The sequence below is a fragment of the Gadus morhua genome, chromosome 7, assembly GCF_902167405.1.
Source record: "Gadus morhua chromosome 7, gadMor3.0, whole genome shotgun sequence".
NCBI classification, from domain to species: Eukaryota; Metazoa; Chordata; class Actinopteri; order Gadiformes; family Gadidae; genus Gadus; species Gadus morhua.
The window spans coordinates 18,795,240-18,816,189 of NC_044054.1; the positions used below are offsets into that span (position 1 = coordinate 18,795,240).

At 49.8% G+C, this 20,950-nt stretch overlaps 1 protein-coding gene across 3 annotated transcripts; it reads left to right on the top strand.

Moving 5' to 3' along the window:
- Positions 1–210: 210 nt before the first annotated feature.
- Positions 211–20,356, top strand: ints2 (integrator complex subunit 2). Of its 3 annotated transcripts, none has more exons than XM_030361965.1 (25): positions 211–547; positions 1,171–1,482; positions 2,017–2,155; positions 2,540–2,642; positions 2,977–3,090; positions 4,965–5,095; positions 5,347–5,517; positions 5,942–6,165; positions 7,173–7,298; positions 7,595–7,666; positions 8,908–9,022; positions 9,579–9,647; positions 10,013–10,147; positions 10,375–10,551; positions 11,583–11,697; positions 12,508–12,612; positions 13,044–13,208; positions 13,745–13,946; positions 16,044–16,169; positions 16,617–16,818; positions 17,194–17,439; positions 17,863–17,970; positions 18,169–18,274; positions 18,694–18,870; positions 19,564–19,745. In XM_030361965.1, exons 2-25 carry the CDS (start codon positions 1,190–1,192, stop codon positions 19,743–19,745), a joined length of 3,603 nt encoding a protein of 1,200 aa, XP_030217825.1. In that variant the 5' UTR covers positions 211–547; positions 1,171–1,189. The 3 variants fall into 3 exon arrangements, with proteins under 3 accessions (XP_030217825.1, XP_030217826.1, XP_030217824.1); XM_030361966.1 differs by lacking the exon at positions 211–547 and adding an exon at positions 682–763; XM_030361964.1 differs by lacking the exon at positions 211–547 and having other exon boundaries at positions 1,190–1,482; positions 19,564–20,356.
- The last annotated feature ends 594 nt before the right edge of the window (positions 20,357–20,950 follow it).

Sequence of the window (20,950 nt, forward strand, 5' to 3'; positions counted from 1 at the left end):
AATTAAATTAAATTTGCACAATATTCTCTTTATAATTGATATATTTTATCTGGTAATGTTAAGATTTTGGCAAATTTAACATAGCCGCTGTGCCGTTATTATGTCTGGCACTGTTAACCATATTGATAGAATTATAATTTACTGTCTCAATATGGTATCATCATTATTGCAATCATTTGTGGCCCATAATCCACTACCATCAATGCATCCTTCTGCGCCTCTAGTCATTCATATCGCTCACTGCCCTGGCGTAGCACGTTGGGGAGAAATACACTTTTATCTGAATTCCATGCAACCTTAAATACATAAACTTGCTTTAGGTAACACGCAAGATCGGGATTCAGACATTGCAAAATACTAGGACCCTTTTACGAATGAGATTTTTCATTTTCTTTCTCTGCATGGAATTACCACGGCTTTAGTGTCAGTGGCTGTGCAGGACTTGAGGCGCACCGGCAGGGTGTCAGCGCTCAACCCGAACCCGAGGTCTAAAGGCCTCCTATTCATTTTAAAAGCTGTACGGTTATAGCACACCTTCATAACCTCGGTAAGAAAACAATTTCCATTTTACTGTCCGGTTATGCAGAGCCCAATGAAAAATGAAAGTTATGGACAACCCTAGCGGTTTGACATGCCATTATTGGCAGCGCTAGCCTGTGGTTGCTAACGCTACCCTTTTGCTAACGTTAGCTTCAAATGATAATGCATGTCAATAAGGAGCGAAGTATGCTAGTCAGAGCTAATGTTGTCAAGCTATCGCCAGGTACCGGTAAACTCAAGTTAGTTTTAGAACTAAGGATGGCTATAACTGATTTGTGTTAAGATAACTTGCATTTAAGTGAACTCAATACACATCATCTTAACTTTTAGCCTTTATTTAGACCTTAGTGATAGCTATCTGTTAATATTGGGCTGCAGTAGTACGACGCTAGCACACAGAGCATTGGTGAATGCTTACACTATTAATTTATTTCAAGGTTTCTTGTATGAAATTAAGATATAGTCAAACAGCACTGTCGCAGGGTTAGGGTTCATACAATTAATGATCAGAGTTGTATACTAAAATCCTAACGTGTTGTAGTCCAGCTACGTTTCATTCAGTAAATACTCCCAAGAAATGCATCACGTCCCACCCTGACCACATCATGTTGTGTTAATGCTTCCCTCAAGGCTTTAAACTCCTACAGAGATGTCTGACAGCACGGGGCTGCAGTTTGTCAGCCCATATGCCTTCGAAGCCATGCAGAAGGTGGACGTGGTGCGCTTGGCCGCTCTGAGTGACCCAGAACTCAGGCTACTGTTACCCTGCTTGGTTCGAATGGCTCTGTGTGCTCCGGCCGACCAGAGCCAGGCTTGGGCCCAGGATAAGAAGCTCATCCTCCGACTGCTTTCTGGTGTGGAGGCTGTCAACTCCATCGTAGCACTGTTGTCTGTTGACTTCCATGCCCTGGAGCAGGATGCAAGGAAGGAACAGCAGCTCAGGTGAACTTACCATAAGGATGACCACTCTCACTGCCTAAAGGGCTCAAACATAGCCTACAAGTTCAGACCCATCTCTCCTCCCTCTGTCTGCCAGAGGTCAGGAGGTTTATGCTAGAGATGGTGTTTGTTTGGCTACAGGACATTTAATTTATGCAGCATAAGATGTTTTAAGAGCTTTCCTTTTCACCTTTTGGTCAGTGTGTTTGTGTTATGATGAAAACAAAATCTGTTCAGAAAAAAGTCCCTGCTAAATAGTAAATGAATAATAAATATGATTTTCAGTTAAACTCTCCTTAACAGTGGTCATATTGGCTATCTATTACTCTCTTGTAACCCCAAGTGAGTAAACCTGAATAATACATTTTGAAGAATGGGGGGGATTCTTGGTATCCTTGGCATTTGGCACATCTTTACTGTACCAACAGTGATGTATTGTTTCTCTTTCTTCTGACAAAAGTAATTATTGTAAGTCGCTTTGGATAAAAGCGTCTGCTAAATGCTCTAAGGTTGAATACCAATGTTTTCTTCCAAAAGACACAAGGCTGGCGGCTCAAATGCTGAGAGCATCCTGGTCTCCCAGCTTCAGCACGGCCTCACCTTGGAGTTTGAACACAGTGACCCGCTCAGAAGACTGCGCCTGGCCCTCAGTGAATTGCTGGCCATCATGAATAAGGTACAACTTGATCTAAGGTTCACTAGAATTAAATGAATGAAGATAAGGTCAAACTAAAACTGTACGTCATTCTGTTACCAGTTACTTTTTTTTGTGTTTGTATGTGGGTAAAATGTTAGTGGCACACAATAAAATGCATGGGGCCACGAATACATTTTGGAACAGATTGAACAGCAATGATCTACATATATTTTGAATAATAAATATTTATTATTATTTTTTATATTCTGTTTTTGGTCACACATGAAGGCAGAGTGTGCTAAGGTTGGAGCCCTGTCTATGACAGGGAAAATGTTATGAGTTTTCAAATATTATTAGTTTCAGAAGTAAGGTGAATTTATTGCTCCATTTATATATTGATGTATCTTCTGTGTTGTTGTGCAGGTGGTAGACTCCAACGGAGAGTTTTTCCTGAAGTCGTCGGAACTGTTTGAAAGCCCCGTCTACTTGGAAGAGGTTGCAGATGTACTCTGTATCCTCCAAGCAGGTACATTCAGTGTATACTAGAGTTCACTTAGTCCTTCTGGTGCACAGTAGGGATGTGGGGAAGATATAAGATAAATATCTTTATTCTAGAAAAATAAGATCAATCATCTGTTATTGTACTCCAAAGCATGACTTATTTGTGACAATATGATTATTCTAAGTATTGTAATGAACGCCTAGTTATATAAAGTCCCTCTACCGTGATTCATATCGACATTGTTCTGAATGATGTGTTTCTAATATCTGAAACAACAGGGCTCATTTTCGGGTCATTTCATGTTGATTTAGGACCCAATATAATTCTTATATTCTTTTCGCTGCACTGATCTCCCCAGAACTGCCATCCCTGCTACCCATCGTGGACGTGGCGGAGGCTCTTCTTCACGTCCGTAATGGCGACTGGTTTCTCTGTCTGCTGGTGGCCAACGTCCCCGACAGCTTCAATGAAGGTACGTCGGCATCTCCGGGAACAGGCCGGCCCGGCACCTCCCACTCAGGGCTAGGGGATACGAGGAGCATCGTATGTGTTGGTGCACTTAGTTGGATCTTAGGTCACCTCAGGAGAAGGATCCAAAATGGCCATGTTGCACTCGTATGGTGTATTTCCATTATACTATACTGGCACGGCTCGCTCTATATCAGCGATCTAATGGTTTGATATATCGTCCAACGTCCAGTCTTGAGACCAAGACTGATCTTAAAGAAACCTGTCCTATTTCAACCAGATATTTTGTTTTGCAAGAGCACATTTTCAAACAAACATCACCCTGGTACGCTTCTATTAAACCTTCATCACAGCGGTTCGCTTCTATTAAACTACCATAATTCATTACCCTTCATAAGGCTTATAGGAACAAACAAATGATGTCGAATCAAGCTGTTGAGAACCCTAGCAATGCTCTTTGTGCATGTTGATGTGTCTCAGACACAAGGACACACAGTTTATTGGACTTTTATAGGTCTATATTCCTACAATTTGAGACACAACTTCTCGCTCCAAACAGCAACAAGGGCTGACCTCCGCAGCGCACTTGGAGGCGGGTCGGTCACTTCGGGCCGACCTCGGAGATGGTCCAGCTCATGCGCGTCACAGTTTGGTGTGTTTAAACAGGTAGTGGAAATGTAATTCAGCGCGGTACACTGCGGCACGGGACGGCCAAAAGTGCCAATGAAAACGCCATTAGCCATGCTTTATGCGCCTTTACGTTGTCGTTCCTCTGCTCCTTTACTCAATGTGTTCACCACTTCTTACTCTTGTTATTTTTTAATGCAAGGCCTTGCTGTTATCCCAGTCAATGCTACAGATTTATGATTAAACTGATGAGGTTTAATTATTGTTTAGTCAAGACACACAAGACCAGTTCTGTCTGTTTTGTAGGACACATTAACAAGAAATTGATTGCGTTGATTTAGTGGTGCATTATTATCTCACTGAGGGTCACCACTCAGTATTCAACTGCTTATTATTTTGTGCGTTGCATCGCAGCCAAGAGATCATTGAAATATATTAACTCTGTTTCTGGAAGAGGCCAGTTTTTTTTTAATTCAGATGCATCTGACTTTTTCTTCAACAACGTGATGTGTTTATTTATTTAGCTTGACGAATAACCATCTCATGCAATCTACCAGTTGTCATGGTGCATATTATCAAAAAGTATCATATATGAAAATGCAATCTTATACAGTTTTAATCCGTGCCGCAGAGAACTGAATAAGTCATGCTCTGGGCAAGGCTATCTTCTTGGCGTTGTTGAACATTATTTGCAGGCCAGTTAAGTGAGCCATCGTTCTTTCCACATTATGCCATGAGATTGAAGGCTATGAGGCCCTATGGCACTTAATGCAGAGTGCATACAAATTTCCGATCCCAAAGGCACAGATCACACGATAAATGAAAAAAGGCTAAATGTGGAACTGATCTAGAATCATGTGATGTAGCGTGCTACTGAGTTTCTGTATATCTAATTCCGATGCAACTAAATATGTCTTAATACATTGCAGAACCCTAATCAAAATGATCTTAATTCATAATCTTAAACTGAAGTCGTGCATGATTGAATCAGGTCTCCGTGACCATTTGAAAAGCAGCCTTTGTCAACAGGGTAACGGAGTATTTCCATTATTTCACATGGCAGAGCATTCTTTCAGGGCTTCGATAATAACTATAAACGCGTCACACCACATGGAAATCTTTATAACCATAAGTCCCGTCTATACAGTCAAGCTTATTACCCATCATAGTCTGTCCTGTGCTTGTAGTGGCTAGGTAGGCTGTATTGGGACCTCAGTCTAAGAGGAAGCATCGTTGTCTTTCCCCCTCCAGTCTGCCGAGGCCTGATCAAGAACGGGGAGCTCCAGGACGAGGAGAGCCAGGGGGGACGGCGGCGGACCGAGGCCCTGAGACAGCTGTGCCAGATGAACCCCTCGGAGGCCCTCAACATCAGAGCCATGGTGGTCAGTCCACAGTCTACTTCCCATTTAATCACTTCTAAGAGGACACACACACACACACACACACACACACACACACACACACACACACACACACACACACACACACACACACACACTCCACCCTAACTCCGTTAGGGCGGAGAGTGTGTGTGTGCGTGTAAAAAATAAAAATAAATAAAACCACTGTTCTCCCGATGATAGGTGTGTGTCCAGCTCACTGAGTCCTGTGTGTGTGTGTGCGTGTCCTCCAGGTGGAGGAGTGCCACCTCCCAGGCCTGGGCGTGGCCCTCACCCTGGACTACAAGCTGGACACGGCGGACGAAGCGGTCAGCCCCCTGGTGGCCTACATCAGCGGCCTGCTGCTGGGCACCCACAGCAAAGTGCGCACCTGGTTCAGCATGTTCATCCGCAATGGCCAGCAGGTACGCTCCACCCACTGTGTTTAAAGATAAGACGCCGCCGTATTCCTCCCTGCAGTGAAGCTCCACCGTTGCACGCTGCATCACAGTGTAGCGCTAAACAAACAGAGCATAACAAGCCGGGGGAAAAATAAGAGCTGCTGTAACTGCCCGCCTCCTCCGAGGGTAACGGGCAATCAACCTGCAATAACCGATCAATAAATAGGCTGTTGATGCTGCATCCCCCGCCTGTCCATTTACCGTGTGTTTGTGCGTGTGTGATTCCAGCCTGCTAGAAAAACCGAGGGCATCACAATGCGTCCATAGAATTTGATACCTCCCTCTGATCAAGTAGCACGTCCTTTTTGTGGCTTAACCCAGCGTCTATCCTTTGTGCCCTGCCGTCCTCGTCCACCCGTTGTGTCTCCGGGCGTGTCTCTCCCTGCAGCGGAAGCGTGAGAGCAGCTCGGTGCTGTGGCAGATGCGCCGGCAGCTGCTGCTGGAGCTGGTGGCCATCCTGCCACGCTCCCGCAGCGCCCGGCAGCCGGACGAGGCGGGCAGCATGGACGAGGAGCCCGGCCCCGGGTACTCGGGCCTGCGGGAGGAGCACGTGGTGAAGGCCAGCGCCCTGCTCCGCCTCTACTGCGCCCTGATGGGCATCGCCGGCCTCAGGTACACCCCCCTGTCCGACAACTAGAACCGAACAGTGTGAGGGTAGTTGCAGGGGTTCCCACAGCACTTTACATTTTAGGCTTAAGCGACCCAAGCAGCACACCCCCTGCTGCCTTAACTACGACAACCCCAAAAAATAAAGAAAACGTTTACATGCACTCTCTGTGCATCGAACAGGCTGCATGGCAACAGTCTAACGACCTGTATGATATTAAGCATAAATGGTCCCCCTGTAAAATAGTGCATTCCCCCCCCCCCCCCGGTCAGACAGTAACCCCCCCCACCCCCGATCTGACGGCCAACCCCACCACCGTAACCAACTCATTTTCTGCGGGCAACCCTGTAGTGTGTAGGGCCAAGTGTTATTCTGCCGATAAACTTGAAATGTATGAGATGTACGCAGGCAAAGAATATGTATTCCGTGTGAAATCTCGAAATGTACAAAATATATACGGGTCACGAAAAAAGAATTCCGTCTGTGAACCCGAAATGTAAGTGTATATATACAGGTACTTAATATATACAGTTACCAAAATGGTTTCTGTAGGTACAAATATATCCTGAATAAAAGGTACGGAAATGTCTGTCGGCCAAATATACCCAATTGTAGAACTACAGTTTTGCCCTTGCTTGAAAAAATAAATGTCAGGAACCATTTGAATGAGCTTGATGGAACCGACCCACGCAACAGTTTGGAAGACTCCTTGCGCTTTTATTTTTTAAGGAGCAGCTGTCTTTTAGAATAACATGTTGTGACTCAATGCCTGCAGGAAGACCAGGGGTGGGCAATCATAACCCAGTCGCTGGCTGGAAATTGATAGATGAGGAGCCACTGAACTCTGTGTGTGTTCGGTATGTGTGTGTTGGCCTGTGTGTGTGTGTGTGTGTGTGTGTGTGTGTGTGTGTGTGTGTGTGTGTGTGTGTGTGTGTGTGTGTGTGTGTGTGTGTGTGTGTGTGTGTGTGTGTGTGTGTGTGTGTGTGTGTGCGCGCGTGCTCGCTCCTCCCAGGCCGACCGACGAAGAGGCTGAGCAGCTCCTCCAGCTGATGACCAGCAGGCCCCCAGCGACCCCTGCTGGCGTGCGCTTCGTCTCCCTCTCCTTCTGCAAGCTGCTGGCCTTCCCCATGCTGGTCAGGTACGCTGCCCCCGCCCCCACCTCCACCTCCACCACCACCACCGCTCTGTTATTTTGAGTTTAGTAGACTCACATCGAGTCCCATGGTCGGGTGCCTTGACATCCGGCCAATGTGGGATTCCTGCCAAGCTGGCTGCACACTTTGGCTTCCAACACCTTCCTGTGCTGTGTGTGTGTGTGTGTGTGTGTGTGTGTGTGTGTGTGTGTGTGTGTGTGTGTGTGTGTGTGTGTGTGTGTGTGTGTGTGTGTGTGTGTGTGTGTGTGTGTGTGTGTGTGTGTTCGTGCGCGTGTTTTAGCACCCCAGAGCAGGAGCAGCTGATGGTGATGTGGCTCAGCTGGATGATCAAAGAGGAGGAATACTTTGAGAGGTACGGGATCAAAACTCCATCCCTTCCGGTGTGATTTACTTTGATATATAAATGAGGAAGTCCCGTACAGACGACTTGGACTCACTGCTGATCGCACATCATAGGATGTGGTTAAGCAGCCATGCATAATAAAACGAGTTGGTGGAGACCAGGCACAGCGGGATGCAGAGTGAGGATATGCATGCTTGGCCACGACCCCTGCCAACAGTAGCATGCTAACCAGTCTCTTAAATAGGAGTTGTTTTTGATGTGTTGGCTAGACATCTATAATTGAATTGCTGTCAGTGCTTAAACACTTGTTCAGGCATTTCATGCATGATTTATATGCAATATGCCATAATTATTTAAATGTGATGACTAAAATATGTCCTTTTTTTTAAATATATTCTATAACATCCCATAATGCAACAAGTCTAATGTAGGATTCTGTTTTGCTCACTATGTACGCCCAGCAAAGCACCTGTTTGCTTCCAATCTTTTTGCTGTCCAACATGACAAACAGTCCTCCCCTCAATATGAACGTTGTTATTCTCCGTGCTGACCTTCCCTGTGTTCGGCTTTATTGCGAGCGGTTTTGAAAAGGCTTCTGAGATGAATAGCTTAATTGAAAGGGCTTCATTAAAGCAGGCCGGGAGTGCTGGGGTGCGGGTGGGGAGGTCAGGTGGCTCGTGTTTGTTTGAATACTCCTTGGAGTCTTACGCTGGGGTCGCTGACATTCAACCCATACTTTATAATGACGGCTGATGAGGAATTTCCATTGAAATGCAGAGCACTTACCTTTCTTAATCTGTAAATTAGCCTTTCATCAGGCGTATGCATATTCCCACTGTGTGCGTGGGTTTGTGTCCGCCCGCCCGCGTGTGTGTGTGTGTGTGTGCGCGCACGCGTGTGCCGGGACATATGTCCGATTGCGTGTCCTCGCGCGAGGAAAACATGTGTCCCCTGGCGATGGTAAATCTGTCCTCCGCTAGGGCAGTGAACAAACACACAGTTGGCCATCGTCGTTAAAGGGGCCGGCTGGCGGATCGGGGAGATTAGAGCGTGTGCAGGCGGGTGCGGGCGCCCACCACTCGCGACCTAATGACTTTGGTTAAGTGGCAGCCTCTCTTAGACGTAGGATTAGAGGCTCTTTCATCTCATTTATTTTGTGTTTTATTGCGGGTGCTCATTTGTGTCCTCATCCTCCTTGTCCTCTCTTGCTCTCTCTCTCGCTCTCTCTCGCTCGCTCTCTCTCTTCTCAGCGCCGCGGGCGTCGCCGCCTCGTTCGGAGAGATGCTCTTGCTCGTTGCCATGTACTTCCATAGCAACCAGCTGAGCTCCATCATCGAGCTGGTGTGCTCCACGTTGGGGATGAAGGTATGGCAGTAATCAATACTTGAGTCTGCTTGGCCCGGTCAGTGTCTCCCTTCCTCCTCCTCCTCCTCCTCCTCCTCTTCCCTCCACCCTCCTCCTCTTCCTCCACTGCAGCACGCTGTTGTGCAGCAACACGTGCACTGCGCCCCGAACACACGTGCACCCGGCGCGCACGCAGCGTGTTACCAACCCCGGCCCCCGTCGTGGACCCCGTGCTCATTTCGGCGGGTTTTATTAGTTATTAAGTGCGCCGTTGTTTTGCTGCGCGCCTGTGCTAAGTAGTTCCGCCCCTGCCTGTGTGTGTTTCCTCTCCTCCAAAATGTGGAATGTAATTGGATTCCGGGGCCAGAACCCCCCCTCTGGTTTGCCGCCGCTCCCCCTGGGGGCAGTTCATCAATCCAGCCCTGGGCCTGCCGCCTGGAATTAGTTATTTTTTCTGAAATGTGGATATGACGGCGCGGCTGGAAACGCCAGCGCGCGGGAGGGCTTTCTACCGGGTGGTCCGCTCTGTGGATGATCTCTACAGCCTTGTTGTCTTCTTGTTTTTCTCCCCTCATAGATCGTCATCAAGCCCAGCTCTCTCAGCAAGATGAAGACCATCTTCACTCAGGAAATATTCACAGAACAGGTGCGCAAGCAATTCCCCCAATTCACCGGCTTAGCCCTTCACCGGTAAATTAGTTCAACCTCTTTGTAAGTAACATCTGTCGTTTCACCGTAACACCGTAGTTGGTCTGGTTATCCCCGGTCTCTTCCCTATCACTCACTCACTCACTCACTCACTCACTCACTCACTCACTCACTCACTCACTCACTCACTCACTCACTCCCCCCCTCACTCACTCACTCACTCACTCACTCACTCACTCACTCACTCACTCACTCACTCACTCACTCACTCACCCACTCACTCACTCACTCACTCACTCACTCACTCACTCACTCACTCACTCACTCACTCACTCACCCCCTCCCTCCCTCACTGTACATCAGGTGGTGACTGCTCACGCGGTACGTGTGGCGGTGACCAACAACCTGAGCTCCACCATCCAAGGCTTCCTGCCCATCCACTGCATCTACCAGCTGCTGCGCAGTCGCGCCTTCACCAAGCACAAAGTCTCCATCAAGGTAAGCAGCCCGCGTCCACATCTGTGGATGTGTGTGAAATACCCAGTGATGGTAAAGGGCCTCATCCGGTGAGCAATGCTTTGAATTTGAATTGCAGAGTGCTCGGATTGTTACCCCATGAGTGTATTCAATCGTCAAATTATGATTTGCTGAATGACTTTGAGTAAGCCAAATGAGGTGTGTGTGTGTGTGTGTGTGTGTGTGTGTGTGTGTGTGTTGGGTGCCAGGACTGGATCTACCGCCAGCTGTGTGAGACCACCACCCCGCTGCACACGCAGCTGCTGCCCCTCATCGACGCCTACGTCAACTCCATCCTCACGCCGGCCTCCAAGACCAACCCGGAGGCCACCAACCAGCCAATCACGGAGCAGGAGATCCTCTGCGTCTTCCAGAGCACCACGGGGGTGAGTCGAATACACAGGACTGGATAGTATGGCAGCTAAGGTGATCGACTTCCACCTCAAGCTCACTGGATTCAATCCCCAGTGTCTGCTCCCCCAACCGATAGGCATCCATGAGCGAGATGCCTCACCACTGAAAGCTCCTAAATGTTCATGTGCCTCATTCACTTTCCCTAAACATCCCTTCCTGAATAGAGACATCTGCCCAATAAAGAAATACTACTGTAACAGCAGCAATATAGAAGCGATAGGAGCTGACGTGTGCTGATCTCCACGTGCCAGCAGCACCCTCTGTGTTTTCAGATTACAAACGGGGCGGCCAGACGTTTGTTATCCAATCCCGGTAAGTGTGACTCTGGCTAGGGTCCAGGGAACCGATCCTCATCCAGGGACGTTAACTTAAGATTCATGGTGTGCAGTGGCCCTCCCAGCGCCCGCTCTATTAGGCAGGTGGTGTCTGCTGCCTCTTGAGTGTTTATTGACTTCCTAATAAGATATAAGGAGAGTCTGTTGAATTGAATCCCCATGATCTGATTACGTCCAATTTGAACAGGATGCCGGGGTTAGCCATTCCTGGGAATTGTTCCTTGAGCTTTGCGGCGTTTAATCTGCTGGTTCTTTTCCTCGGCGCAGTTATCTAGAGCCTTGAATTGCAGACTTACCGTTTTAAGCCCTTTAGAGAAAGGGGCTTAAGAACGGTTGGACTTGAAAAGGCCCTTTTTATTTTGACATCTGCTTCACCCGGTTCTCTCCACTTTTCAACCCGCAAAGAAACGCATCATGTGGATAAATGTAGTTGTTCTTTACTGTGCTGTTGACCGGATGATCCCTGCAATGCCCAGAAAAGCCGGTCAACCCTATAATGTTGATCTTGCTTTCCTCTCTCTCTCTCTCTCTGTCTCCCTCTGTCTCTCTCTCTCTCTCTCTCTCTCTCTCTTTCTCTCTCTTTCTTTCTTTCTTTCTTTCTTTCTTTCTTTCTTTCTTTCTTTCTTTCTTTCTTTCTTCCCCCCCGTTTCTGTCTGTCTGTCCCTCAGCACGGGGAAGGTGGGCGAGGCCAGCGCCAGCGTCACTCCCTCACCCCCCAGCTCCTCATCCTCTACTACATCCTCTCCTACGAGGAGAGCCTTCTGGCAAGCACCAAGCAACTGGGTGAGCACCAGGACCCCCCCCCCCCCCACTGCCAACACACTCACCCACTCACTCACTCTCTTTCAACTCTCCTTTCTCATGTCCAAGTCAACTTGCCCCCTTCTGCCTCCTTCCTCCTCCTCCTCCTCCTCCTCCTCCTCATGCTGGATTATGTGTGTGTTCGTGCGAGCCCGTTTGGCGGGAGCAGTGGGAGGAGGGGGCGGCGGTGACAGCTTTTGTCCTCTGTAAAGCTGTAGGAAGTGGCACTCACTGGGGGAGCCTACTGTTTAGCTCCTTGGCCGCCCTCCCCATGCCTCCCTCTCACTCCCTCTCCCTCTCTCTCCCCTTCTCACAATGCCGCAGCAAAGGCACGGCCAGCTCACCGACTCCGACAGCTGTCGGTGAGCAGAGTGTTTGCGGTTCACTTTTGTACTTTGTTTGGTTCATCCGATGTCCTTTCACAAGCCATCGAGGAGGGACGTACTTAGCCGGAGCGTGAGTGCTGTTCCACTCTCTCCCGCGACACGACGCCACCCCCCCCCCCCCCCCCCCCCCCCCCCCCCGCTCCCCTTCTCCTCGTCCTTCATTAGGCCAAACCTAAGTGCGTGTTTGTGCCCTTCCTCTTCGCTAATTGCCGTGTTTACCCGAGAGCTCCCGCCGCCTCCCAGGGAAGGAGTAATGACGCCCATCAGCGGCGCTAATGAACCCGCGTCGATGAGAAATCACCTCCACCGTTGGCAGTCTGTCAGCTCCCCTTCATTCCTCACTCCGCACCACCAGGGCTCTCACCCACCCGTCTGTCCGTCTGTCTGAATGTCTGCCCTCCTGTAGCCTTGATGCAGAAGAAGCCCAAGTCCTACTCGGCGGCCCTCATGGACCACATCCCCATCAAGTACCTGGTGACCCAGGCCCAGAAGCTGCAGCAGGAGCTGGGAGGTAGGGGACCACAGGGCTAATGGTGCGTTCCAGAGCCCATACAAACCAGTGGGACGTACCGGTGTGGCTGGACGTTACCCCAGTGTATTCATTGGACTATTTGGTCTATTGGTTCTTCATCAAAAAACGACTCAAAGATAGATACAGCTATTTGCGGAGCAGGTTGGGCTTAAGCATCTTGATCAAGGATGGCTACACTTTAGTTGTGTGTACATTAATCCTTAATAGACATTAGGGATCGCACCCAGTACCTTTCACCGCAGAGTCAAACACCCTAACCACTATTCTAGACTACCCTGCTCTCCAGAAGGGAGCTCTGTGGGTTATCATCCCTGTTTGTGAAGCTTACTGCCAACTCCCCCTCAACCGGCTCCCACAAATCCCCCCCGCAAAAGTATCCCACTGCTTCACCGCGGCGTCTCCACCCACAGGGCTGCACTCCGCCCTGCTGCGGCTGCTGGCCACCAACTACCCCCACCTGTGTCTGGTGGAGGACTGGGTGTGTGAGGAGGAGGTGACGGGTACTCTGCCCCTGCTGCGGCGGCTGATGCTCACCAGCAACACCTGCAGATACACCCCGGGACAGCTGCACGACGGTAGGCCGCCTGTTTAGAGTCCGGGACAACTTCGGTTCTGTGTTGTTGTTGTTGTTGTTGTTTCGAGTTGACCGCTCAGCTAGAATTCAGTGTCAGTGGTGTGTGTAGAATCGTCTCCGGACAGCTTGTTCACCGCAGATGAGTTTAAAATAGATGGATACAAAATGCAAGATCTGTTTTGTTTTATTGTTGCTAAGAAGAGTGTTATACGATTGCTACCCAAAATAAACTCTTGCCAAACGCGTGTCCATAATCCAATTAAAATTTTACAATTTGGGCATTTAGCAGACTCTTTTATCCAAAGCGACTTACATCGGTTAATACACACATTGACCCACCGACGGCAGACCCCACCATGCAAGGCGACAGCCAGCCCGTCAGGAGCAGTTAGGGTTGAGTGTCTTGCTCAGGGACACATCAACACTCAGCTAGGAGGAGCTGGGGATCGAACTAGCAACCATTCAGTTACAAGACAACTGCTCTACCACCTGAGCTAAGCCGACCCCAATCCCCTAATCCACTCTCCTGACCCGCAGCCTTCCAGATGCTCCCGTCCAGCGGGCCCCGGCTGATGCGGGTCCTGGAGCAGCTGACCCTGCTCTCCCCGGGGGACCTGATCCCCTACGCCGAGGCCCTGACCACCAGCATGTGCCTGCTGCTGGAGCCGGCCGTGCCGCGCCGCGTCCTGCAGACCCTCAACAAGCTGTGGGTGGGCCTGAACACCGTCATGCCCCGCCGGTAACTACCTGACCCTGGGCCCGTGAACAGGGGCGGTGGAACACAAAGGACACGCTTCTCTGTTGGAAAGTGCTGCACTTTGTGTTATTCTAACAGTTAAATGGATATTTATTTAGCCAGAATTGTTTTATTGTTTTTTGTTTACTTGTATTGTAAATGCTTTTGAAAAAGAATGATCAAGCATGGAGAGCCAGGAGCGGCCTGGAGCTTGTTCCTTTTTCGATGCATTCTTGGATGGATATATCAGGGTTTTTAGGGAAAAGGGAATACGAGGCGGTGTGAACATTGATGTTCATGCACACATTAGTCACTTTGATTAAGAGTTCTCTGAAGTTTCTCGGCAACAGTGCCAGTCCTATCCTCTCGGATTACACTTTAAACCAAATAATGTCATTATCCGCGGATGAAATCACACCACCGAGCTGAGATATAAATCATGGTTATTTTCAGTCCTGGCCCCGTAGATGATTAATCACGCTGCCGCTCATTTGAAGTCCTCTGGCCCAAACAGGAAAAAAGAGAGAGGGAAAAATCACATGAATGGTATTGAATGGCGTTTCCCTTTTGGTGGACGGTTGGCCTGATTATTGAATATCCTCTAATATCAGGTTAAGCACGGCACCCTGACCGGTGGTCACAAAGCCTTGGGGCCTCTGTGGAGATGTTAGGAAAGGACGGTTAATGGGTTTGAAAATGAGGCTTCCATCAGCGGTCGATGAAGATTACTACGAGGGAGGGAGGGAGGGAGAGGGAGAGGGAGGGAGGGAGGGAGGGAGAGAGAGAGAGGGAGAGAGAGGGAGAGAGAGAGAGAGAGAGAGAGAGAGAGAGAGAGAGAGAGAGAGAGAGAGAGAGAGAGAGAGAGAGAGAGAGAGAGAGAGAGAGAGAGAGAGAGAGAGAGAGAGAGAGAGAGAGAGAGAGAGAGAGAGAGAGAGAGATATTTCGCACAGGTTCAGGGAGGAACAGCCTACCAAAGGCAAGGTGTCTATCGATCCACATAAGAGAGAGAAAGGGTAGAAGAAGTGGTGTTGAGCAAGGGGTTAGGGCTAAGGTGGAGTGGGATGGAGGCGGATGTACTGTAGGTGAGGGAAGTCATTGTAGTGGGCACAACTCAGACCCTGACTCCTGGCCTCCACTCCTATTGTAGCTTCAGCTGGAGCTAGGGGCAGCCGAATGGGATTCGGCTTTCCTTTGCAGTTGGTGTGCGTGTGGACTTTGTTTCTTATTTTTTAGGCAGATTTGTCCGCTTTCATTAACAAAATCCTGTTGGGTGGTTGTCTCATTTAAGTATGGATCATTTATGTGTATATAGTTAGCCAAAAGTACTCATGATTAGGGTATTGTAGGGGGGGTCTAATCGTCTAATCGTTATCACCGGCCTACACAATTGCTGAACATTTAAAAAGCTTTAAAGTTGACTGCAATATTTCCCACCTGGGTCTATTAAAGTCTGAAGCAGCTCATCTTGTCAATAACTAACTATGAATCTCGGGATTTTTAAAATTACAACAAATGTTTGCACCGACCCACGGTGCCCATTCCGTTTTTAATAGCAAACATAACCCATTTTTCGATGAAATATATTTTATTTTAGCTCACCTCAGAAACAGTTGGAGCCAAATTAAACCAGCATGGCTGCAGTTAAAGGAAGTCCATTAGCATTTTTTTTAATATTTTATACTTCATTTTGTGTGTGTGTGTGTCTCTGCGTGTGTGCGTGTCTCTCTGTGTGTGTCTGTCTCTGCGTGTGTCTCTGTGTGTGTGTGCGTGTCTCTGCGTGTGTGTGTGCGTGTGTCTCTGTGTGTGTGTGTGTGTGTCTCTGCGTGTGTGCGTGTGTCTGTGTGTGTGTGTGTGTCTCTGCGTGTGTGCGTGTGTCTCTGCGTGTGTGCGTGTGTCTGTGTGTGTGTGTGTGTGTGTCTCTGTGTGTGTGTGTGTGTCTCTGTGTGTGTCTCTGCGTGTGTCTCTGCGTGTGTGTGCGTGTCTCTGCGTGTGTGTGCGTGTGTCTCTGTGTGTGTGTGTGTGTGTCTCTGTGTGTGTGTCTGTGTGTGTGTGTGTGCGTGTGTCTCTGCGTGTGCGTGTGTCTGTGCGTGTGTGCGTCAGGTTGTGGGTGATGACGGTGAACGCGCTGCAGCCCCCGGCCAAGCTGCTGCGGCGGCAGACCTACACGCAGAACGACCTGATGGTCGACCCCCTGGTGGTGCTGCGCTGCGACCACCGCGTCTACAGGTACACCACCACCACCACCACCACCGCGCCACGCCCCTCACCCGCCGTCGGACCTCACCCACACACCCACCCTGCGGGCCCGGGGCCGGCTGTTTGCACAAAGGATAGAGTACTCCACACTCCCTCTGAGCGGGCCTCTCAGACGATGGCGTTGGGTCATTTGTTAGTTTTGTCTTAGTGTACGACCCACGCGGTGTCTCCTTCCGCCTCCCTGAACATTCATCATGGTTAGCGTTGTGCAAAGCCGTCCTGATTATGAGGTGTCTGAGGCGGTTCGGTCACGCCACGGCCTTCGTTTCAGGGAGATAAGTCGAGCCGTACGGGGTGATTTACCCCGCTTTATTTTTAGATCAAATATTCAGACTGATCTGTGATGAATGGGACGCAAGGTGAAGGATGACGGGTGTTAACTGTAGCGCCTCCCTCCCCCCCCCCCCCCCCCCTCAGATGCCCCCCTCTGATCGACATCATCCTGCACATGCTCAACGGCTACCTGCTGGCGTCCAAGGCCTTCCTGCACTGCCACCTGAAGGAGACGGCCGACTTCGAGCGGCAGAACCAGACGGTGTCCAGCCTGGGCCTGGCCGGCCAGCCCGACTCCCCCGAGGTGACCCGCGAGGAGCTGAAGAACGCCCTGCTGGCCGCGCAGGTGAGCCCCGCCTCCCGGGAACGCCGGCCAATGGGACGGCTGCCCTCGGCATACCTTCTCCTCTGCGGGTTTAAACCTAACCCGATCCCTTTTTTGAGAATGAATGAACAGATTAGTTATTCAAATAAAAATAATTGTATTTGTTTGAATGCATTTTTTTGTATTACATATTTTATATTATATGATGTTTCGTATTTTACGTTCTCGTATTATTCATTAATTTAAATAATATTGGTATAAGAAGTTAATATAATATGAGCAATTATAATTAATTGCGTTGACATCAAAGGGCCTTACTGTGTGCGCGTGCTGCTTATGAAGAGCCCTCTCTGTGCCTTATTAATAAGCCTGGCTGTGCGTGCGTGTTGCCCCCAGGACAGCGCCGCGGTGCAGATCCTGCTGGAGGTGTGCATGCCCTCCTCGGAGGAGCAGCAGCAGCTGCAGCCGGGGAGCCCGGCCGAGGGCCTGCTCCGCGGCGCGGGGGGCCGGAGGGGCCCCGAGGAGGCGGAGCCCGAGGGAGGCCTGCTCAGCGACCTGCGCGAGGTGCAGTGCCTCATCTGCTGCTCGCTGCATCAGATGTTCATCGCTGACCCCAACATCGCCAAGCTGGTCCACTTCCAGGTCAGGACCGGGCGTCTCGTAGCATGTGCACAGGCTGATTCTATTTACCCGTTCTCCCCAATGGGGGACGACACTTGTATTGTACTCAAAGCTGGCTTATGTCTACTCGGATACTACTATGAATAAACTCACTCTTGGCAAAACTACTGGGAGTGTGTTTTGGCAGATCTACTTCTCATTTGACACTGGTTTGATTTAACTGAGTACAGTTCAATGTTTATCGTCTTTCTCGCTGTGCCACCCGCTCGCTTGGCCAAGACGCCCCCCCCCCCCCCCCCCCCCCCCCCGTTCCCTTTCTCCGAGCTAAAAGGAGCGCTCGACAGGGTCGGTTCGCCGGAGTCGGTTCGCCGGCCACTTATCTCGTCCCCGTCTGCTAACTCCTCCCCCCTCTTGGCTGTGGATGTGTGGCGTGTCTCCCTCCAGGGTTACCCTCAAGCTCTGCTGCCCCTCACCGTGGCTGGCATCCCCTCCATCCATATCTGCCTGGACTTCATCCCAGAGCTGCTGGCCCAGCCCCAGCTGGAGAAGCAGGTGAACCCCCCCCCCCGCCCCCAACATCCCCACCAACCAGTGCCTCTTTGACTCTGAGTTGGCCGGCAGACATTGGCATCTGTGCCAGGGCCTTTCTTTGTTTTTAGAGTGAAAGAAGGAAACGTGTCAACTTTAACTATGTGTGTGTGTGTGTGTGTGTGTGTGTGTCCGTCCGTCCGTCCGTCCGTCCGTCCCTAGATCTTTGCCATCCAGCTGCTGTCTTATCTCTGCACCCAGTACGCGCTGCCCAAGTCCCTGAGTGTCGCCCGCCTGGCCATCGGTGTCATGGGCACCCTGCTCACAGGTCTGCCCCCCCCTTCCTCTCTTCTCTCCTCTTTTAACCGCCGAAGGATTCATATTGCAGGGTTCTGCAAAAACTGAATCCTGGGGAGATCCCTGGATCGTATTGCCATTGACTTGGACCAAAGCGTTTGTCGTGGTCTCTGGGAGTATGTCTACCTCCTCGTTATCTTTTCAAACGGTATTCATTTAAACTGATCTCAAGATATTTACCACTGTGCGGTCCTCACTGCACTTATTGTTCTGGAACGGTCTTCAGTTATTAACCAAGGCGTCGTCTTAGTCTACGTTTCCCTGCCCCCTGCTGGTCATAAGCGGCCAGTGCGGCCCTTGTGTTCCCCTCACCAGCACCGTCTCGATTGCTGTGGTGAGTCTCTGCATGCAGGCGCCCTCATGTGAGCATGTCTCCCATCCCTCCTGCAGTGCTGACCCGCACCAAGAGGTTCTCCTTCTTCATGCCCACGCTGCCCTGCCTGGTGGCCTTCTGCCAGGCCTTCCCGCCGCTCTACGACGACGTGGCCGCCCTGCTGGTGCAGGTGGGGCAGGTCTGCGCCTCGGACGTCGCCACCAAGGCCCGGGACATAGACCCCCTCATCGCCCGTGAGTCCTCCTCCCCCTCCTTCTCCTCCTCCTATTTTCCCCCTCCTGTTACCTCCTCATACCTCCTTTTCCTATCTCCTCCTCCTGTCTCCTCCTCCTACCCCCTTTCTTTTTCCTCCTCCTACCCCCTTCCTCGTCCTCTTTCTCCGCTTAACACCTCCTCCTCCTCTCCCTCTCCTTCTCTTAAAACCTCCTCCTCCTCTTTCCCTCTCCTCCTCTTAACACCTCCTCCTCCTCTTCTTTCCCTCTCCTCCTCCTCCTCCTCCTCCTCCTCCTCCTCCTCCTATTGGTAGGTGCCAAAAAGAGTGAGAACAAAACAGTGATGATGGGCTTATGAAACTCGATACTGGATTTCCCACTCCATTGAAATGCAAACGGTTCCAGCTGCCATATAGAACGGGTTCTTTAATTCAGTTTCAGGTGCTGTTGAGAGCGTGTGAGATTGGTTTAAAATATAAATGAAATGAAGAGAGTATGTGAGCCTTTGAATTTTACCTTGAGGACCTGGTTTAGAGTCATCCATCATAGTCCGTCTCGAAGGTGTCCATTATTGACATTGGCGCCGTTAAACGGCGTCATCGCCCGCCAAGGAACTTTTATTCTGAAGGCTCGTAACGGCAAACAACGGCCTGGACTTCATCCAAGGCTTTGATGTCGCTCACCCATCTGTCTTCCCCGTCCCCCGGCCCGCAGGACTGCAGTACCTGAAGGAGAAGCCCCAGGACGTGTTGCTCCCCGGGGGGGGCTCGTCCAAGCTGAGTCTACCCCAGAGGACGGCAGAGGAGCTGGGCCGCGCTGACCCCGACGTTCAGCTCTGCTACCGTGTGGAGGCCACCTTCATGGACATCATCAGCTCCAGCCTCAGGGGACTGTAGCTCCAGGCGGCACCTGGGACTCTGGCTGTCAGGCAAAAGGAGCCCCTCCCCCATCCACCACCAAGCCCCCGCAGCCTAGCGCGGCTGCTGGTTCAGATCCCCTCCTCCTCCACAAAGGGTCAGTGGCAACAGCCAATCAAAGTTCCACGCTAGCTCTCATGGGGTTTCACGTCCCATTCGACTCTCAGGCCTGCCGTTCACACTGAACTCGGACTGCTCTTTCCTCGGTGTACATAATGTACATTTTAGGTCTACGAAGGTGGAGGACTACAGTGGGTCTCTGTACGGCGCAGTGTTCTTCCTCAGTCAGCACTGAGGGAGTGTAAGCCCATGTCGTGTAAATAATGAAAGAATACATGCGAGTCGTTTCTGAGACGCGTGATGCGTGTGCGCTTTGTAATAGTTTGTAGAAATTGGATTACAGGTATTTTTTTAACGGTCTGTTTTCTTGACCACCCTTGTCATACTTTTGCTGAACGTCATACACTTTTTGTCCGTTTTTTTTAAAACAACAGCCGTACGATGATCTGAACTTTCCATGTGTACAGCTTTGTTACTGTACGTGTACTGTATTTGTTTTGTAATAAAACAAAAAATATTGAATAACATCAGTTGTGGTGTTTTATTTCTTTGAATTCAGACCTTTATATTTTGGTAACTAGATAATTTTCCTGACAGTTTGAGCACAGTTGTACCTCTCCCTCTGATTGAAATGAATCGAAAGCCCAATTCAATGTAGTCTACTTTAGTTAAAAGGCCTTAACGTGGTAATTTCCCAAAAGCATTGCGTACACCAGAGGGCGCTGTTGCCACACGAAAGAAAGCTCCTGTATTCAATGAGCTCCGCATTTATGGATTTCTATGAGCAAAGTGGAAAGGAAAGGTATATATTTCTGGTGTACCCAAGTTGCCTTCTGATATTTATCTGATAACCAATGGTTTACTCACAAAGCACCTGCACTTATGGAATAAATAGTTTTAAAAAAGCAAACCAAGATATGAAGCATAATTAGACATGAAATGGTTGAGATGCTTATTTTATAGATTTTCCGAACAGTTGTACGGTTCACAGATCGCAAATTCACACAGCACCGTTTATTCTCTAACCAATATAGTATTCGCTTGACCTGTTGAGTGGAAAGAAGCCCTCCAATGAAACCAAATGAAATGCAGTGCGGCATCGATGACCTTCAGAATCACTTGTA

Bases quoted from the DNA above. Each gene is read 5' to 3' on its own strand.
- ints2 (XM_030361965.1), top strand. From the start codon at position 1,190: ATGTCTGACAGCACGGGGCTGCAGTTTGTCAGCCCATATGCCTTCGAA. The intron at 2,156-2,539 runs GTACAACTTGAT...GTTGTTGTGCAG, and splicing joins TGCTGGCCATCATGAATAAG to GTGGTAGACTCCAACGGAGA. The intron at 2,643-2,976 runs GTACATTCAGTG...TGATCTCCCCAG, and splicing joins ACTCTGTATCCTCCAAGCAG to AACTGCCATCCCTGCTACCC.